This window comes from Larus michahellis, chromosome 1 (genome assembly GCF_964199755.1).
Source record: "Larus michahellis chromosome 1, bLarMic1.1, whole genome shotgun sequence".
NCBI lineage: Eukaryota > Metazoa > Chordata > Aves > Charadriiformes > Laridae > Larus > Larus michahellis.
Window position 1 is genome coordinate 51,046,440 of NC_133896.1, and position 14,022 is coordinate 51,060,461.

Here is a 14,022-nt window from a genome sequence, read left to right on the forward strand (position 1 = left end):
CAACCACTGAAAACCAAAAAGTCTTGACTGTATTCAGCTTCAATTTTCTTTTGTCTAGTACTGAAATCTTCTGGTAGGTGACCACATGCTTAGCCTCACAGAAGAGATGATCAGAAGAAAAGCTACGCATTCTCAGGAGGTGCAGAGAAGGAAATTAGACAACACCCAGTAAATAAGGCAGAAAGAGTTATCCATACATACAGCTGCCAAGCACAGAGAGAAGAGCGAAGGAAGAACCTTTGCTCAGCAAAGGCACCACATAGTAATGCCAGCTGGGGATCCAAGGGAGCCTCTTGAGTGGCAAGAGATGTAGGGCTGAAAGTTCAGGCTGTCCTTGGTACAGTGCTTCCTGCCTCCAAAACTACTGACAGGAGAAGATACTGTAACTGCCTCTTACTGAAAGCCTGGATCACTACTGCCATCCAGTCTGCTCTTCAAGAATTTTAAACAATTGAGCCAAGAGCACCCTATTTGCACGTGTGAATGGGGACCTACAAACCGCATGCTAATTTGAAACTTAAAACAGAAAATCTTAACGTTACATCAGTTGAAATATCAATTGATTTTGTGGGTTCTTCTCTGGAAAAAGTACGTTTGTCCAAGTGGGACAACTGCAGATTGAGTTATTTCAGACGCCTGAAGCAGTCACATCCCTGGTAAAGGGTGGAGCTCGCCAAAAACTGATTTCTCATGTACATTCTTTCTTTCCTAAGGTGACCAGTACAACACACACATGACTACAGCCTCACTTCATAGCCTTTGTATTTCTCACTGTTCAGCTAAAAGCACTAACCCTGCAGCTAATCTTCCCTGGGGAGAATTATACCCTATAGCAGTGTGGTAGAAGCCGCCTGATCTGGAACACGCTCCTGTCACTAATGCGACAGTCAGACGGATAAGAACTGTTTCTCAGGATAAAGTATCTGGGAAACAGGCTGGTGAACAGTGTGTTATGGCCCTCCGCCAGTTCACATGCGAAGACAGCTTACAGACCTTGGGCTTCTGGGAAAGGGAAACAGATGTTTCAATTTGCACAGACAGTATCTCCGTATTTTTTATCCACCACAGTCCTTTAATGAAGCATTCACTACCCAGTGCACAGGCACAGGGCCCCCAGTGAACACTTATAGCTTGAAACATGAATTTATATTAATGCATTACTGCCCATGTCTTCTTTTCCAGCAAATCAAAGTGAAAATGCTTTAAGCTGTAACTCCATGATCCGGAGAAGTGTTTCTCATCACATGATGAAAGCACCTACAGCTAAAATACAGACACACACGCATCCATTCTTAGGCTGTATTGCTTCTGGCGCTTGAAAAAATGATTCCATACATCTACAAAAACAGTTTTACTGATTTACTAAGTAATCAGTAATATTAGCATGAGATTAGTAGACATTTTAATTAAAACCTAACAGCTGTTTGAAGCCAAATTCCTTGCACAATAGATGCTCGCACCTACTGTAAGCATGGTTCCTGAATGAGGGGAAAGAAGGAGGAAAAACCAAAAAAAAAAAAAAAAGAAAAAAACCCCAACTGCTTTATGGAGCGTTTGCAGCCTGTGGATTACAGGCAAAATAAACTTTATCTAGGCAACACAATGAGATTCTGGTATGTTCTCTTTGTTTTCTAAGCACACAGTAACAATGAACGATCATTTAAAAAAAATAATCTAGTCCCACAACTGAAGTGCTGTGGAATTCAGAAGCCAATGCATATCTTATCCCTCTCTCTGTAACAGTCATGCTGGCCTAAATTTTATGTCATTTAGAGGGGATAATAGACTGAAAGCTGGTATCTCCATGGCTGCTACTATGGATGGAATGTTTTCAGCCCAGCAGATTTTTCATAGTGGAGCAGGCCTCTTTCTCACTGCAGTATCACCACCACTTCGTATCTAAAACGCTTCATTATTTAGGTTACATTGCAGTATGACGGTTTCTTATCTAAACCAGGTCAACTTAAGGTTATGAAATTTCAGTTTTCTATTGTTATGGAAATTCTGCTACAACAAACACATTTTCTAGTTGCATCTCCATTGTCTATTTTGCACTCCTCTATCTTCCAGGATACCTCTGTATGAAAATTTTAGAAAGATCAAGTTTTCTTTCCCAACAAAATCTTTCATATACTCTGGACATGAGAATCTGTCTGCTCTTTGACAAGGTTACAATTACATTTGTAGGTCTGAATTATTTAACCACTACAGAGAAAGCAGATTTATTCACTACAATGGGGTCAGACACTAAGAATAAAAATGTGTATTCTAATGTACAAAACATCCCAGGAATACTAATACTCAATATTGGTAATTAGCACTTTGATTAGAGCATGCATGTTTTTAGCAAGGACTTTTTTTAAAAATTGGTTTTTTTGGATGGGCTGCTAATTTTCAGAATTCTAGAGGAAGCTTAAGCTGAGCATGAAAAATTTGGTTATACACACAAAATTTTTTACAAATAAAAAAGACTGTTCCGAGGTTTCAGCTTTATCTGATTAGTTACCTTCAAAACAAATCAGGACTTCTGACAATTCAGCAGAGAGAAATAAACATATATAACTAAGAAATTATGTACAAAATTCTTACAAATACAATGAATATTGGCCAAACTAAACACAAAAAAGGATATAGTCTTAGTGTGACAGGCACATTCATCTTAATGCCCAGGAATGAAGAATATTGCTTCGTTGAGTGTATCCAACTTTGTATATTTAATCAAATACATTCTACAATGGATTTCAAGTGTGACTAATGACTTCAGCAGACTACAGCAAAAACATACTATCACAAACACACTAATTTACTCCAACCTGTATGTATAGCATCCAGCTATAACTCATCCTAAATTACTATAAAGGGAATGTGGCCTCAGGCTACCCAATGATGTCCAGAGATGACAGTTCCCCACAAACCAGCAAAATAAAACTGAAATAATAGAAACTTACTTCACAACAAAGATTATGTCTTTCTCTTCATGTAATCACAGTATTACTATTAAACCAGCCAGTTCCATGGCACAAATCACCCACGGCATGCAGGCAAGATTTGATACAAGAGAAAACCTTTATTTGGTTCCCTCAAAGGCCAAGGAAGCAAGTGATCCCATTCCATGAACAGCAAAACCAGTGAAACCTGGTTTTCTATGGATGTATGCCTTGAGACTCAACTCTTACGTAGATACTGTGTTGTTTAATAAAGGCTGCATCCTTCCTAGTAGTGGATGCATTAGCAATCTCTCCTGATGCGGATTTCTTCATTCACAGAAATGAACAGAAAATTAGTATCTGAGATTTCTACCCATCTGTCAAAACTGACAGCAAATGACCCACGGGAAAAATAGGAGGAGGGAAAGACAGGAAGACGGTTTAATCACTTAGGCCTTTTCACTTAAGAAACAAGGAAGTCAACTGAAAAGATGATGATTAGAAAGGTATTTTATCTAAAGCTACAAAGATTGTTACAGGTTTTTTTTCCTCTGGAATGCACAGACAGGTAAAAATCCCATCTACTATGCTACAAAGCACTTGTAAGAAGTGAACTTAAGTCAACCAAAACATCTCTCCATGACACCATTCTTAAAATTCAGAAGTGAGATTATTCACAGACATTAGCTTGAAACCTTATTGGAAAAGTCACCATATCAATATTGAAGTGATTTGGGGGAAATGTTACAATTCTCACACAATGTATGTGAATAGCTGCCAAAAAAAATTAGCGTTCTCATTGACTAAGCCAGTCCATGAAGAAATAATGTTAATTTCAACAATCAGAAACAGGCATTTGGAATTTGGAGAAAAATCAGAAAATCAGTATTGGATAAGCAGAACTTAAATAAAAGCTTCCCAAAGCCTCTTAAGCAGTAATATTAGAATTGTTTCCCAATTAAAGCAGCCAATGAAAACATGCTTTTATTTGACACCTTCTGAAAAACTACACAGGAATTCCCTGAACTTTTATGAGTATTCCTGAGTTCTTCTGCAATTTCTTTTACAGTTTCTTGAATCCTAATCTAAAAGACAATCTTTTAATGGTTCTTAGCCCTCTCTGGAAGACTTGACACATTTCCATTTCGGTTGGTTAATTTCATTACATATCATTGATTTCCTTATTTCTTTCCTGTTCTAAATGCGCATTTCAAAATGCAGAGGAAACAGACAATGACAAAAAAGTAAATAATCCTTTTAAATAATTTCCTTGATTTTTAGTTTCTCCAGCGTACATTCTGATGTGCAGCGTACATTCTGATGTGCAAGTTTTCACAATGACTGTTTTTTTTTCCTTAATTTAACCATCCTGCATAAATCAACAGACCCACCTTAGTTCTCCCAAGGAAATGGTTTAACAGTCTTTAGATCAAACCTGAGACTAACATATAAATTTAGGAATTTGAAGACAAAAACCCCCAGGTGCAAGACACTATATAAATAATTAATACAGCTAATTCACAAGTTCTTGGAATCATATCAGCATTACATGCTTGGAGTCTTGGAATTCCAAGCGTAACGGAACGCCTCACAAATAAAAAATTTTTGGCACGTACATCCTACTGTAGCTTATCCAGATCTGCTTCCCCAGTCCTGTATTCAATATCAGGCTTTGAATGAAGATTTAAAATATTACAAACTATTCATACTGGTATGTGTGCTATAAAGCAGCAACTAAAAATTTTACGTGCTTCTGTAACAAAGGCATCATTATAACTGTAGCTTTTATCCACTCAAGAAACTGGGAAGTGTTCTGTTTTTCTTCGTCAAGGGAAATGACAACAAAGCAAGCACAAGGGTGGCTAGTATTCATAATAAGACTCATAAATAAAGGAAATTATGTGCACAGTTATTCATAAGGTACTTTTCCTCCTTTTGTTTACCATCCTGTAAAGTTCCGTTCATTAAAAAACAGGAAGAGAGGGAAAGGCTGAAGCAGTCAGGACCATCACTGCTGTAGCATTAGTTTTACAAAGATTAGCAAAAGTTTTTAAGTAAAACATGTCTAAACAGTGTATCTTTTTGAATATGCTCAGTGAATTGCACAGAATGTGACACAAAGATACTCAAATGCTACATTTAAGAAATTCTTCCCCAAAATCCATGTTTTAAAACGTATTTGGATTTTCAAAATTAACAGCTCATAAACAATGCAAGATAAACATCTGATTTCTGTGTGACGAGTGGAGACAGAAATTTAAGTCATATTAAAATCGTAGAATCATAGAATCATGGGGTTGGAAAGGACCTCTGGAGATCATCTAGTCCAACCCCCCGCCAGAGCAGGGTCACCTAGAGCAGGCTGGACAGGAACACATCCAGGAGGGTTTTGAATGTCTCCAGAGTTGGAGACTCCACCACCTCTCTGGGCAGCCTGTCCCAGTGCTCTGCCACCCTCAAAGTAAAGAAGTTCCTCCTCATCTTTAGATGGAACTTCCTATGCTCGAGTTTGTGCCCGTTACCTCTTGTCCTGTCCCTGGGCACCACTGAAAAGAGCCTGGCCCCATCCTCCTGACACCCACCCTTTAAGTATTTGTAAGTGCTGATAAGGTCCCCCCTCAGCCGTCTTTTTTCCAGACTGAAGAGACCCAAATCCCTCAGCCTTTCTTCATAAGAGAGATGTTCCAGTCCCCTAGTCATCTTGGTAGCCCTTGGCTGCACCCTCTCCAGCAGTTCCCTGTCCTTCTTGAACCGCGGAGCCCAGAACTGGACACAGTACTCCAGGTGCGGCCTCACCAGGGCAGAGTAGAGGGGGAGGATTACCTCCCTCGACCTGTTGGCCACACTCTTCTTGATGCACCCCAGGATGCCACTGGCCTTTTTGGCCACGAGGGCACATTGCTGGCTCATGGTCATCCTGTTGTCCACCAGGACTCCCAGGTCTCTTTCAGCTGAGCTGCACTCCAGCAGGTCAGCAAAATAATGCTCTCTGCACAAAATAGATGTCAGAACGGTTAATTGAGAAGACAACCAGTTATAAAGAACAATTAAAGCAACCCCCAACTCTCTTGTCAATTTAAATGATCCTTATATGAAAAGTAAATTACCTCCATTGAGATTCGTCTGTGTATCCGGTTTCTGAGACAAACACCTGTGGGAGACTGAACTTCATCAGATGACGTTCCAGAAGCTTGGTCGCTTTCACCATCTGACCCCATTTTCAGATTTTCATGAACAATATCTTAAAAATAATCCAAAAGAGTGAAAACAGTTAATCAGTATTCCACCAAACATCTCTCTTGTACAGATGGAAAACAACTGTATCATTACTGTGCACTGGGTTATACGCCAAAGACTCATCACAGTCATGGTAGTCTTGATATACTTTTTATGGCTCAGGAATCACAAAATGAACAGGATTACTTTATAGGACTTCTCAACAAGCTTTATCATTATTTTTCTTACTTGGTTTGCAGCAAAACTCACTTTTCCAAAACAAAAGACAGACAGTCCAATCCCAATTTTAATTCCTATAAGCCACTTTCCCCTCACAGCTTCAGTTCCCAGACTCCCCCACTACCCCTTCTCTTTGAGAATCACAGAATCGCCTAGGTTGGAAGGGACCTTTCAGATCATCTAGTCCAACCATCAACAACCTAACTCTGACAAAACCATCACTAAACCATAGCACTAACTACTACATCTACCTGTCTTTTAAAAACCTCCAGGGATGGTGACTCAACCACTTCCCTGGGCAGCCTGTTCCAACGCTTAGTAACCCCTTCAGTGTAAAAATTTTTCCTAATATCCAATCTAAACCTCCTCTAGCTGCTTTTGGATATAAAACATTACTGAGAATATTTAGTACTTTCAAAATCAGACTACCTGATGTTAGCAACCTAAGTGTATCTCCAGAAAGCTTAAAAAACCCAAAGCTATAGGTCTTATTTTCGGAAATGCCAAGTACGGAAACTTTAGATACAAAACCCCCTGCTGGGCATGTGTGCAAGAAGGGGATGTATTCTGACCGTTTAAATAGAGGCCTACAACACACACGTGGATTCAGCAGAGGACCTGATATTTAGGAGCAATTAAGTGAAATCTGTGACCTTATGGAGGAATTTAGGTAACAGATTGCCTGAGTGACATGATGTTGCAGGATCCTGATGTCAGGCAAAATTGGTACTTTTAACACAATCCTGTAAATTCACCCACACATAAGAGTTTATGTATATTATGTATATACATATACATTACTTAAGCACCACAGGATCTTCCAGACTTTGGAAGATGAACACAGTAATGAATGAAGAGAAGATCAAGGTGGTGTCATTAACAGCATAAAGAGCCAAATGACTTGCAAAAGGGCACACAATAGGAAATTGGTCATAAAAGCAATTCACTATGAGTAACGCTCCACCATCACCTCTGAAGTATTTGAACTCCAAATTACTACAGAGATTGAATACTTACGCACACAAAGGAGATGCTTCAAAAGACACCAATTTCCCTGCCCTCTCCTGACCCTTGGTATTAAGCATTATCTTGTACAGGGTAGAAGAAAACCTGAGGACCGACTAAAAATCTCGGAATGCTATCCCTAAAAAATCCTAATATTAGCAAAAACACACAGAGCTCAATTCAACCTTACCACCAACATACCTGGAAATATCTAACATTTGCACACCATTACTGCAATCAAAAAAAAGAAAAGAAAGAGAAAATGCAAGTTTTATCACTATCAACAAGCACAAAGGCTGGATTTTCTAGGAAAAAAAGCCTTTAGGCCAATGTTTGGTTATCAGCACATCTTCTAAAACGTCTGTCTAGTTTGGCTCACATAGAATCATGTAGACTTCAAAGGATCAAATTCCTCCTCAGTACAAAGAATTTCCTTTTACGGAAAACAGAATGGATATAAAAAGATTAACTCATAAAGCATTGGAACAACGTATTTTAATTCAAAGTACTGTAATTTAACACACAAACTAAGCATGCATCCCATGCACAAAACAATTTTTCCATCAGCAATGCAGATCTAAATTGGATTTAGATTAAAAATCCACATTGCATCAGAATTTTCCCTGCAAGCCATGCTTAGATTTAGACTGAATGAGAAAAAAATAAGCTGCACTCCTTGCATAAGAAGCAGCAATCTTCTGGTTTCAAACAAGGTAAATACTCATCAGTGCTTCTAAAGGCACGGTAGTTTGAACCAGAGAAAAAGACTTTCAGAAAGCGGTCCCTAAAGATCAGCCTTACCCTTAAGCTAAGCATACAAAATGTGACGCTCTTTTGCCAAGTTTCTAAGAAATCTCTCTTATTCTTTGTAGTGACTCGATAGCTGTCTTTTTTAAAATCTCTAACAAACTGCAGGAAATTAATTTTTAGTAATATAAAAGCAATATTGAAAACACTATTTTCAGCAAAGCTGTTATGTCAGCATTGCTGTATCTGGTGAACAGCACATTCACTGTATCAGTTCTTTAATAAAGTTTCTCTTTAAAAATACTTTTCTGAGAGGTCATGTAATCCATTTTAACAATTACAGGTCTCAAGATTCTGTTCATAAAATTAAGTGTAACAGCTACGGACAATTGTTCTCCAATCTATTGATCCTCATGTTAGTACAAGCCCATTGATGAGGCCCCAAAGTCTGTTTTCTTTAGAGAAGCTAAACAAGAGAGTTATCTGGGCAACCTAACAAAGTAAGATAGACAAAATTAAAGAAGTATTGTATTTTAAGCCATGGAGCAATGACACCATTACTTTCTGAAAAAGACTTGACACTTACTAAAGTAATCATATGATTGATACTGTCATACTTTTTAAGTACAATGTTCAGTTCACAAAAGTGTATGTATTACAAAGTTACTATTTAAAAATGACAGTTTAAAATGCAACACTCAGAACTACAAAGAGCATCCTAGCTGACAAAGATGATTCTTCTCCTAAGAAGACCACATATGCAATAATACACAACTAAGGACAATTTCAAGAACTAGTAAGACAAACCCATACACGTGGGGCAGATAACGTACCTGCAAGGCGATTCTGCTCTTTATAATCAGGAATGCAAAGACAAAGTGGTCTGTACCACTCAAGTCTAAAAATGCAGTATTTCAGACTTAAATAAAATGACGGTCAGTCTATTTTCAATACTTCTATGATATAATTAATTCTGGTTTGCAAATGTTTTAATTATATTCTAAAAAGGGATACATTTAAGCTTTTTAAAAATATCTTGACTGTGTTATCGTGTAATATAGATGTGTTGTTTTATTTTTATTTAATTAAAAAGGCATTAATAGAGCCTTATGTTTATTATTTTAACAGTATAAACCCAGGAATAAGGCATTATCCTAGTCATTTTAATCATTTTACACAGGTGCATGATGATAATATTTGATTAAGCAGTGATGAAAATCATGCAAATATTTCCTTAATTTCACTAAGCTTTTCTATAGGCAAGTTCACCTGTACCAAAGCCAGCTTGCAGGGTCTTCAGAGGTTTCAATGCTTCAATAATTTATTGAATTGCTCTCACTGAATACCCAAGCCATTTTCTTACACAGATGTTTATTTTAATGTACTCTACATATCTAATTAAATATCCGGTATGGCCACGTAATGAAAAGCTATAGATGACTACAGTGTAACAGGAAAACTAAGGAAGTAGATTTAAGAGCAAATGCTGTCCTCATTTCAGCTGGGAGGAATGCACCACGGAAGAAATTCATACAGGGAAACCTACAGTGCTGTAAATGAGAACTCCTCCAAGTGAGCTAAAATAATATCTCCTAATTAGTCAGTAGTGAGTCAGACTGCATGATCGTTCCATCTTATTTCAAATTATTACAAAAGTAATCACGTGACTTGCGTATTGGATAAAGGTGAACTTTTCCAAAAGCTTACTTTTCTATGAAGTGGCTACATTTTATGATTAGCTTCACTAATAACTACTCAAATTGAGGAAGGCTGCAGCGAGAAACTGCCTTTGCTGTTAACGTTGCCAAACTATGAAAGCTGTATGGAAACACCATTCCTTTCAATTCCAATATTTATGACAAAGAAACAAAACTTCTCCTTAACTGTATCAACACAACTGGCAAAAGCAGAGACAAACTCTCCCCCCGGCTGCTACTGAGGTCCACCAGGAGGGTCAGCTTCAGTTGGCTTCGCATGCTCCAAGTGCCTCTCCAGTGTTCCCAGTAATATAAATATGGAACGAGGACAATTTAGTGGGCTCTGCACTCAGCCAGGTCAGGTCCAAAAAAGGTTCAATAGCTCTGGCTCCATCATGGACTGCAGCATTTAAATGTTTCTGGAGGTATAAGACTTTAGAAGCTGTACAGACAATACGCCAGCTAAAACACCCTCAGCTACACCTTAATTCGCATCAGTGGAACGGCTGATCACAATTTGGCCTGAGAATCACCTATGTTATTTAAAATCATCATGATAACTGAATACTAAATTAAAAATTACTACAAAATTTTAAACAATGGCACATCTTTTAGAGATCAATTCAGAATTTTTGTCTTTATGAAACATTTTACAAAACGTAAAGCTAGCAGATGTTTCAAAGTAGAAATTATTTTAAAAATATTTGGGGATTTTACACTCTACCACAACAGCAGGAACTCACGTTCAGTGCCCAGAAAGCAAGCAAAACTCCAAAATCTCCCGGGCTTCTCAACCAATTTTTATATTGACAATCTCATTCAAAAGCAAGCGGCATGAAGATGCACCTGTGGCAAGTCTCATTTTAATCTGTTTTATAATCAAATAACCATCCTTTAACTACCATTATTTTGTGATATCTGAAGGATATCTCTCTGATAGCATTTTTCCACCACTGGAACACAGGAAAAAGTGGAAAGAAAAAGAGGATGAACGAAGAAAGCAAAGAAAATAAAGTCTCATGTGGCATGCATATTTGACCATTTAATTTCTGAGGTCATTATCCCAACGGAGAAAACATCAGCATCCTGCTGAGTAATAACCATTCTCATATGGCAGGAACAAAAGGAGGAAAGATGTGAAGAAGGAGCAAAAGGAGCATTAGTAATTATTCTTGTACTTGTGTTATCTACCACTAGATAACATGTACAAATAGCCTAAATTTTCATCAAATGAGGAGTAAAAAAAAAGACAGACATCATTAATAGCATCATTGCATCCAAAGCAAAAAGATGTGTTTAAAATATACATACGTACACTCAGTAAATCTATTCCATACTACTTCAACAAAATTAAAAATTCTACAGGAATCTGTAGCTATTTAAAACATGTTATTATAACACTAGCTACAGACTAACATATTAAAAATGTGAGTGCTATTTTAAACACTTGATCACCTATAAAACTTGATCACCTGAGAAAAATAAAATTAATGGCGTTCTGTAATATTTATTAGTATTTTTTTCAGGTGAAAAATAAAGCTTTGGGAAAACTAGAAAATCATTAGAAGAAAACAAAAACTGTTTATGAATTTTCCTTTTGCAAAGCTGAGGTGAAGTTCATAGTGAAATTTTGAAGAGGTGTAAGTTATTGATAAATTTATATTTAAAAATCCTACATAATGTTTTTAAAGGCAACACACAAGAAGAAGAGTACAGAAGTAAACATCTCTGCTGTTCCTTTACACAGTTTATATACATCTGATTTGACAAATAATCCACAAATGACTAAACATTCCGAAGCAGAGATTTCTTAAGTACACAATTATTATTTTTTTTTTAAATTTTGTCTTCCTATTAGCATCTTGGCAACTTAAGCAAAGCTTGACTAGGCAAAAAAGAAAAAAAATAAAGTGTATAGACTTCATCGAAATCAGGAATTGATATAGCAGTCAAACTGTGCATGCTAAAACCTGTTTTCTTCTGTGATAACAACAGTTGCTAAAGTCCACTCAAGAGGACCGAATTCTTTTTTAGTTTAAGTGGTAGCACAAACAGAAGAAAAGGCAAGGTTTTGAACATGATCAGTGGTATTACAGCAGAGGAGGATATAAGTGGTTTGGATACTATCTTGAAGACTCATTCTTGAAGAAGTCTGAAGGAGATCACAGTTTATCACACTCTTCTAAAGGAGGGCACAAGATGGAAAAATTAATAAAATTCTAATTAAACTGTGACTTGCTCTCATTTTCTAGTATCAATTAATTAAGCTTAATTTGAAATAACATAAAAGCAGGGCAAAATATTAATGGTGACTGGAGGCAGCAACATGACAAATTACTTGAAGGAAAAGAAAAAAAATTTTGAAACTTATTTGCCCCACAGAACCATAAATATAGCTCAGGACCACAACAAAAAGATAATTATAGTTGAGTGGCCTTAATTTATGACTGAAAAAAGCAATTCTTTTTCGTATTATAATGAAACATCTAAGCAGTACACCAGTTCTTTTTAAAGTCCACATAGAGGATGATTATCCTCTGTTTTTCTCATATTCCATTTACTGCAGTTCTCACCAATGCTTAACTGAGATGGATACGCAGGTTTCTTGCAAAGTATTGAGAAAGAATATTTTGTAACTTTTGTAACTTGTCAAAAATTCATGGGTGATTTCTGTGTGTTCTTTTAATTGGTTTCTTCCTGAAAATCTTAAAGAGACATTCAGTATCTTAAAAACAAGTTTCTCTAACAACTCCAGAAAAACATTACTGCATTCCCAGAGAGTTATTAAAGCATTAGAATAACCGTATCTCTTGCTAAGAATCAATACAGACATTACTCTTCATAGAAAAATGAACTTAAACAAACAAGGTAGTATATTACCTAATCTGCTCCCATTTCTGGGCATTGCCATGAAAGAGCCGAGGCTGCCCCCTATGACGCTATGTGGTCTCCGTAAAGGGGGCTTCTTGAAAGATCCTGTGTATTGGTGGAGAAATGAGTGCATGCTGTGAGACGTTGGAGGCCTGCCATTCTTCACAATGGGCTCTACAATTCACAGGGATCAAAATATTCATTCCCACAAGCAAGTAGGAGTGTCAGGAACATGCCAGAAGAAAAAAAAAAAAAAAAAAAGGAAAAAAGAAAAAAAAACAGTTACTAGACAGGAAATCACCACTCTGGTATGATTCTCTTTCATACTAACAGTTGACCACCATACTACTGCCATTTCTCTATTAGCAAATTAATACAAAACATGGCATTAAATATTACCCAGATTTCATTTTATTAAATTCTGTCACTGCTGCTGGATCAGTAAATGACCTGAATATACAGTCTAAAAATGTGAATAAAACCAGAACGTAGTTTTTAGTATCAGTATAATTATTTTCTTCTGAATTAATCATTATTAATTAATTAATGACTATTGCACGATGTTTCATCTTTATTATCATTTAAACAGACCATCCTTTAGATCAACTCACATGATGAGCAAATTCAACCGCAAACCTTTGGAAATATTCTCCCTTTAAAAATTCTAAAGGGTCACTAGTAGCAGGGCCTTGCTACTGGAAGTCCTTGCTAGGAAACATACCCATCTATACCCACCAGAGCTGTCACGCTGTAATTAAGGTTATTAACTTAAAGGATATCAGAATAATTAAGTATTCAATGAGTTATTTTGGCTTTCTAGTGGACTGTAGCTCCAATAGTTTACTATACTTTGACTTAAGACCAGGATTGTAAGATTTTTTAAAAATTATTGTTATTGATAAACACTTTCTAGAAAAGATGAAACATTACAGATTTGAAAATCTTAGAAACAAACGTGCACAGAAATTGAGTGTTCATGTTCTCTCTCAGCAACCTGACTCTGTACACGTGGACTAGAACTCAAGGATTGCTATGGTACTAGAAGCAGTCTAACTCTAAAAACACAGATAAGAAGCAAACTAGATGTCAACTTGTATTGATTGTCACAAAACTGGACTTATCAGAACCTCTGATGAAGTCATTCATACAGGAAATTAAAGAAGTAGTACCCTTGCTACAGAAAAAGTACCCAGAAGTCAGAGTCACCCGGCAACTACATACAAGCACTGTGCCTGTACTAGGAAAAAACCCAGAAGATACGGCCAGACACTTTAGATGCAAGCAGTTTTATTTTTCCATCATTCGATTCTTGTTACCAT

General features: G+C 36.9%; 1 protein-coding gene across 3 annotated transcripts in view; it reads right to left on the reverse strand.

Annotated features, from left to right (window-relative positions):
- Positions 1-14,022, reverse strand: part of CDK17 (cyclin dependent kinase 17) — a 96,324-nt gene that overhangs the window by 29,367 nt on the left and 52,935 nt on the right. For 2 of the 3 annotated variants that reach the window (XM_074575541.1, XM_074575531.1), the window contains 2 exons: positions 12,713-12,877; positions 6,035-6,168 (listed from right to left, as the gene is read on the reverse strand). In XM_074575541.1, the coding sequence (XP_074431642.1) occupies positions 6,035-6,168; positions 12,713-12,877 (299 nt within the window). The remainder of the gene's footprint in view (positions 1-6,034; positions 6,169-12,712; positions 12,878-14,022) is intronic. The other variant, XM_074575552.1, reaches the window with a different exon arrangement.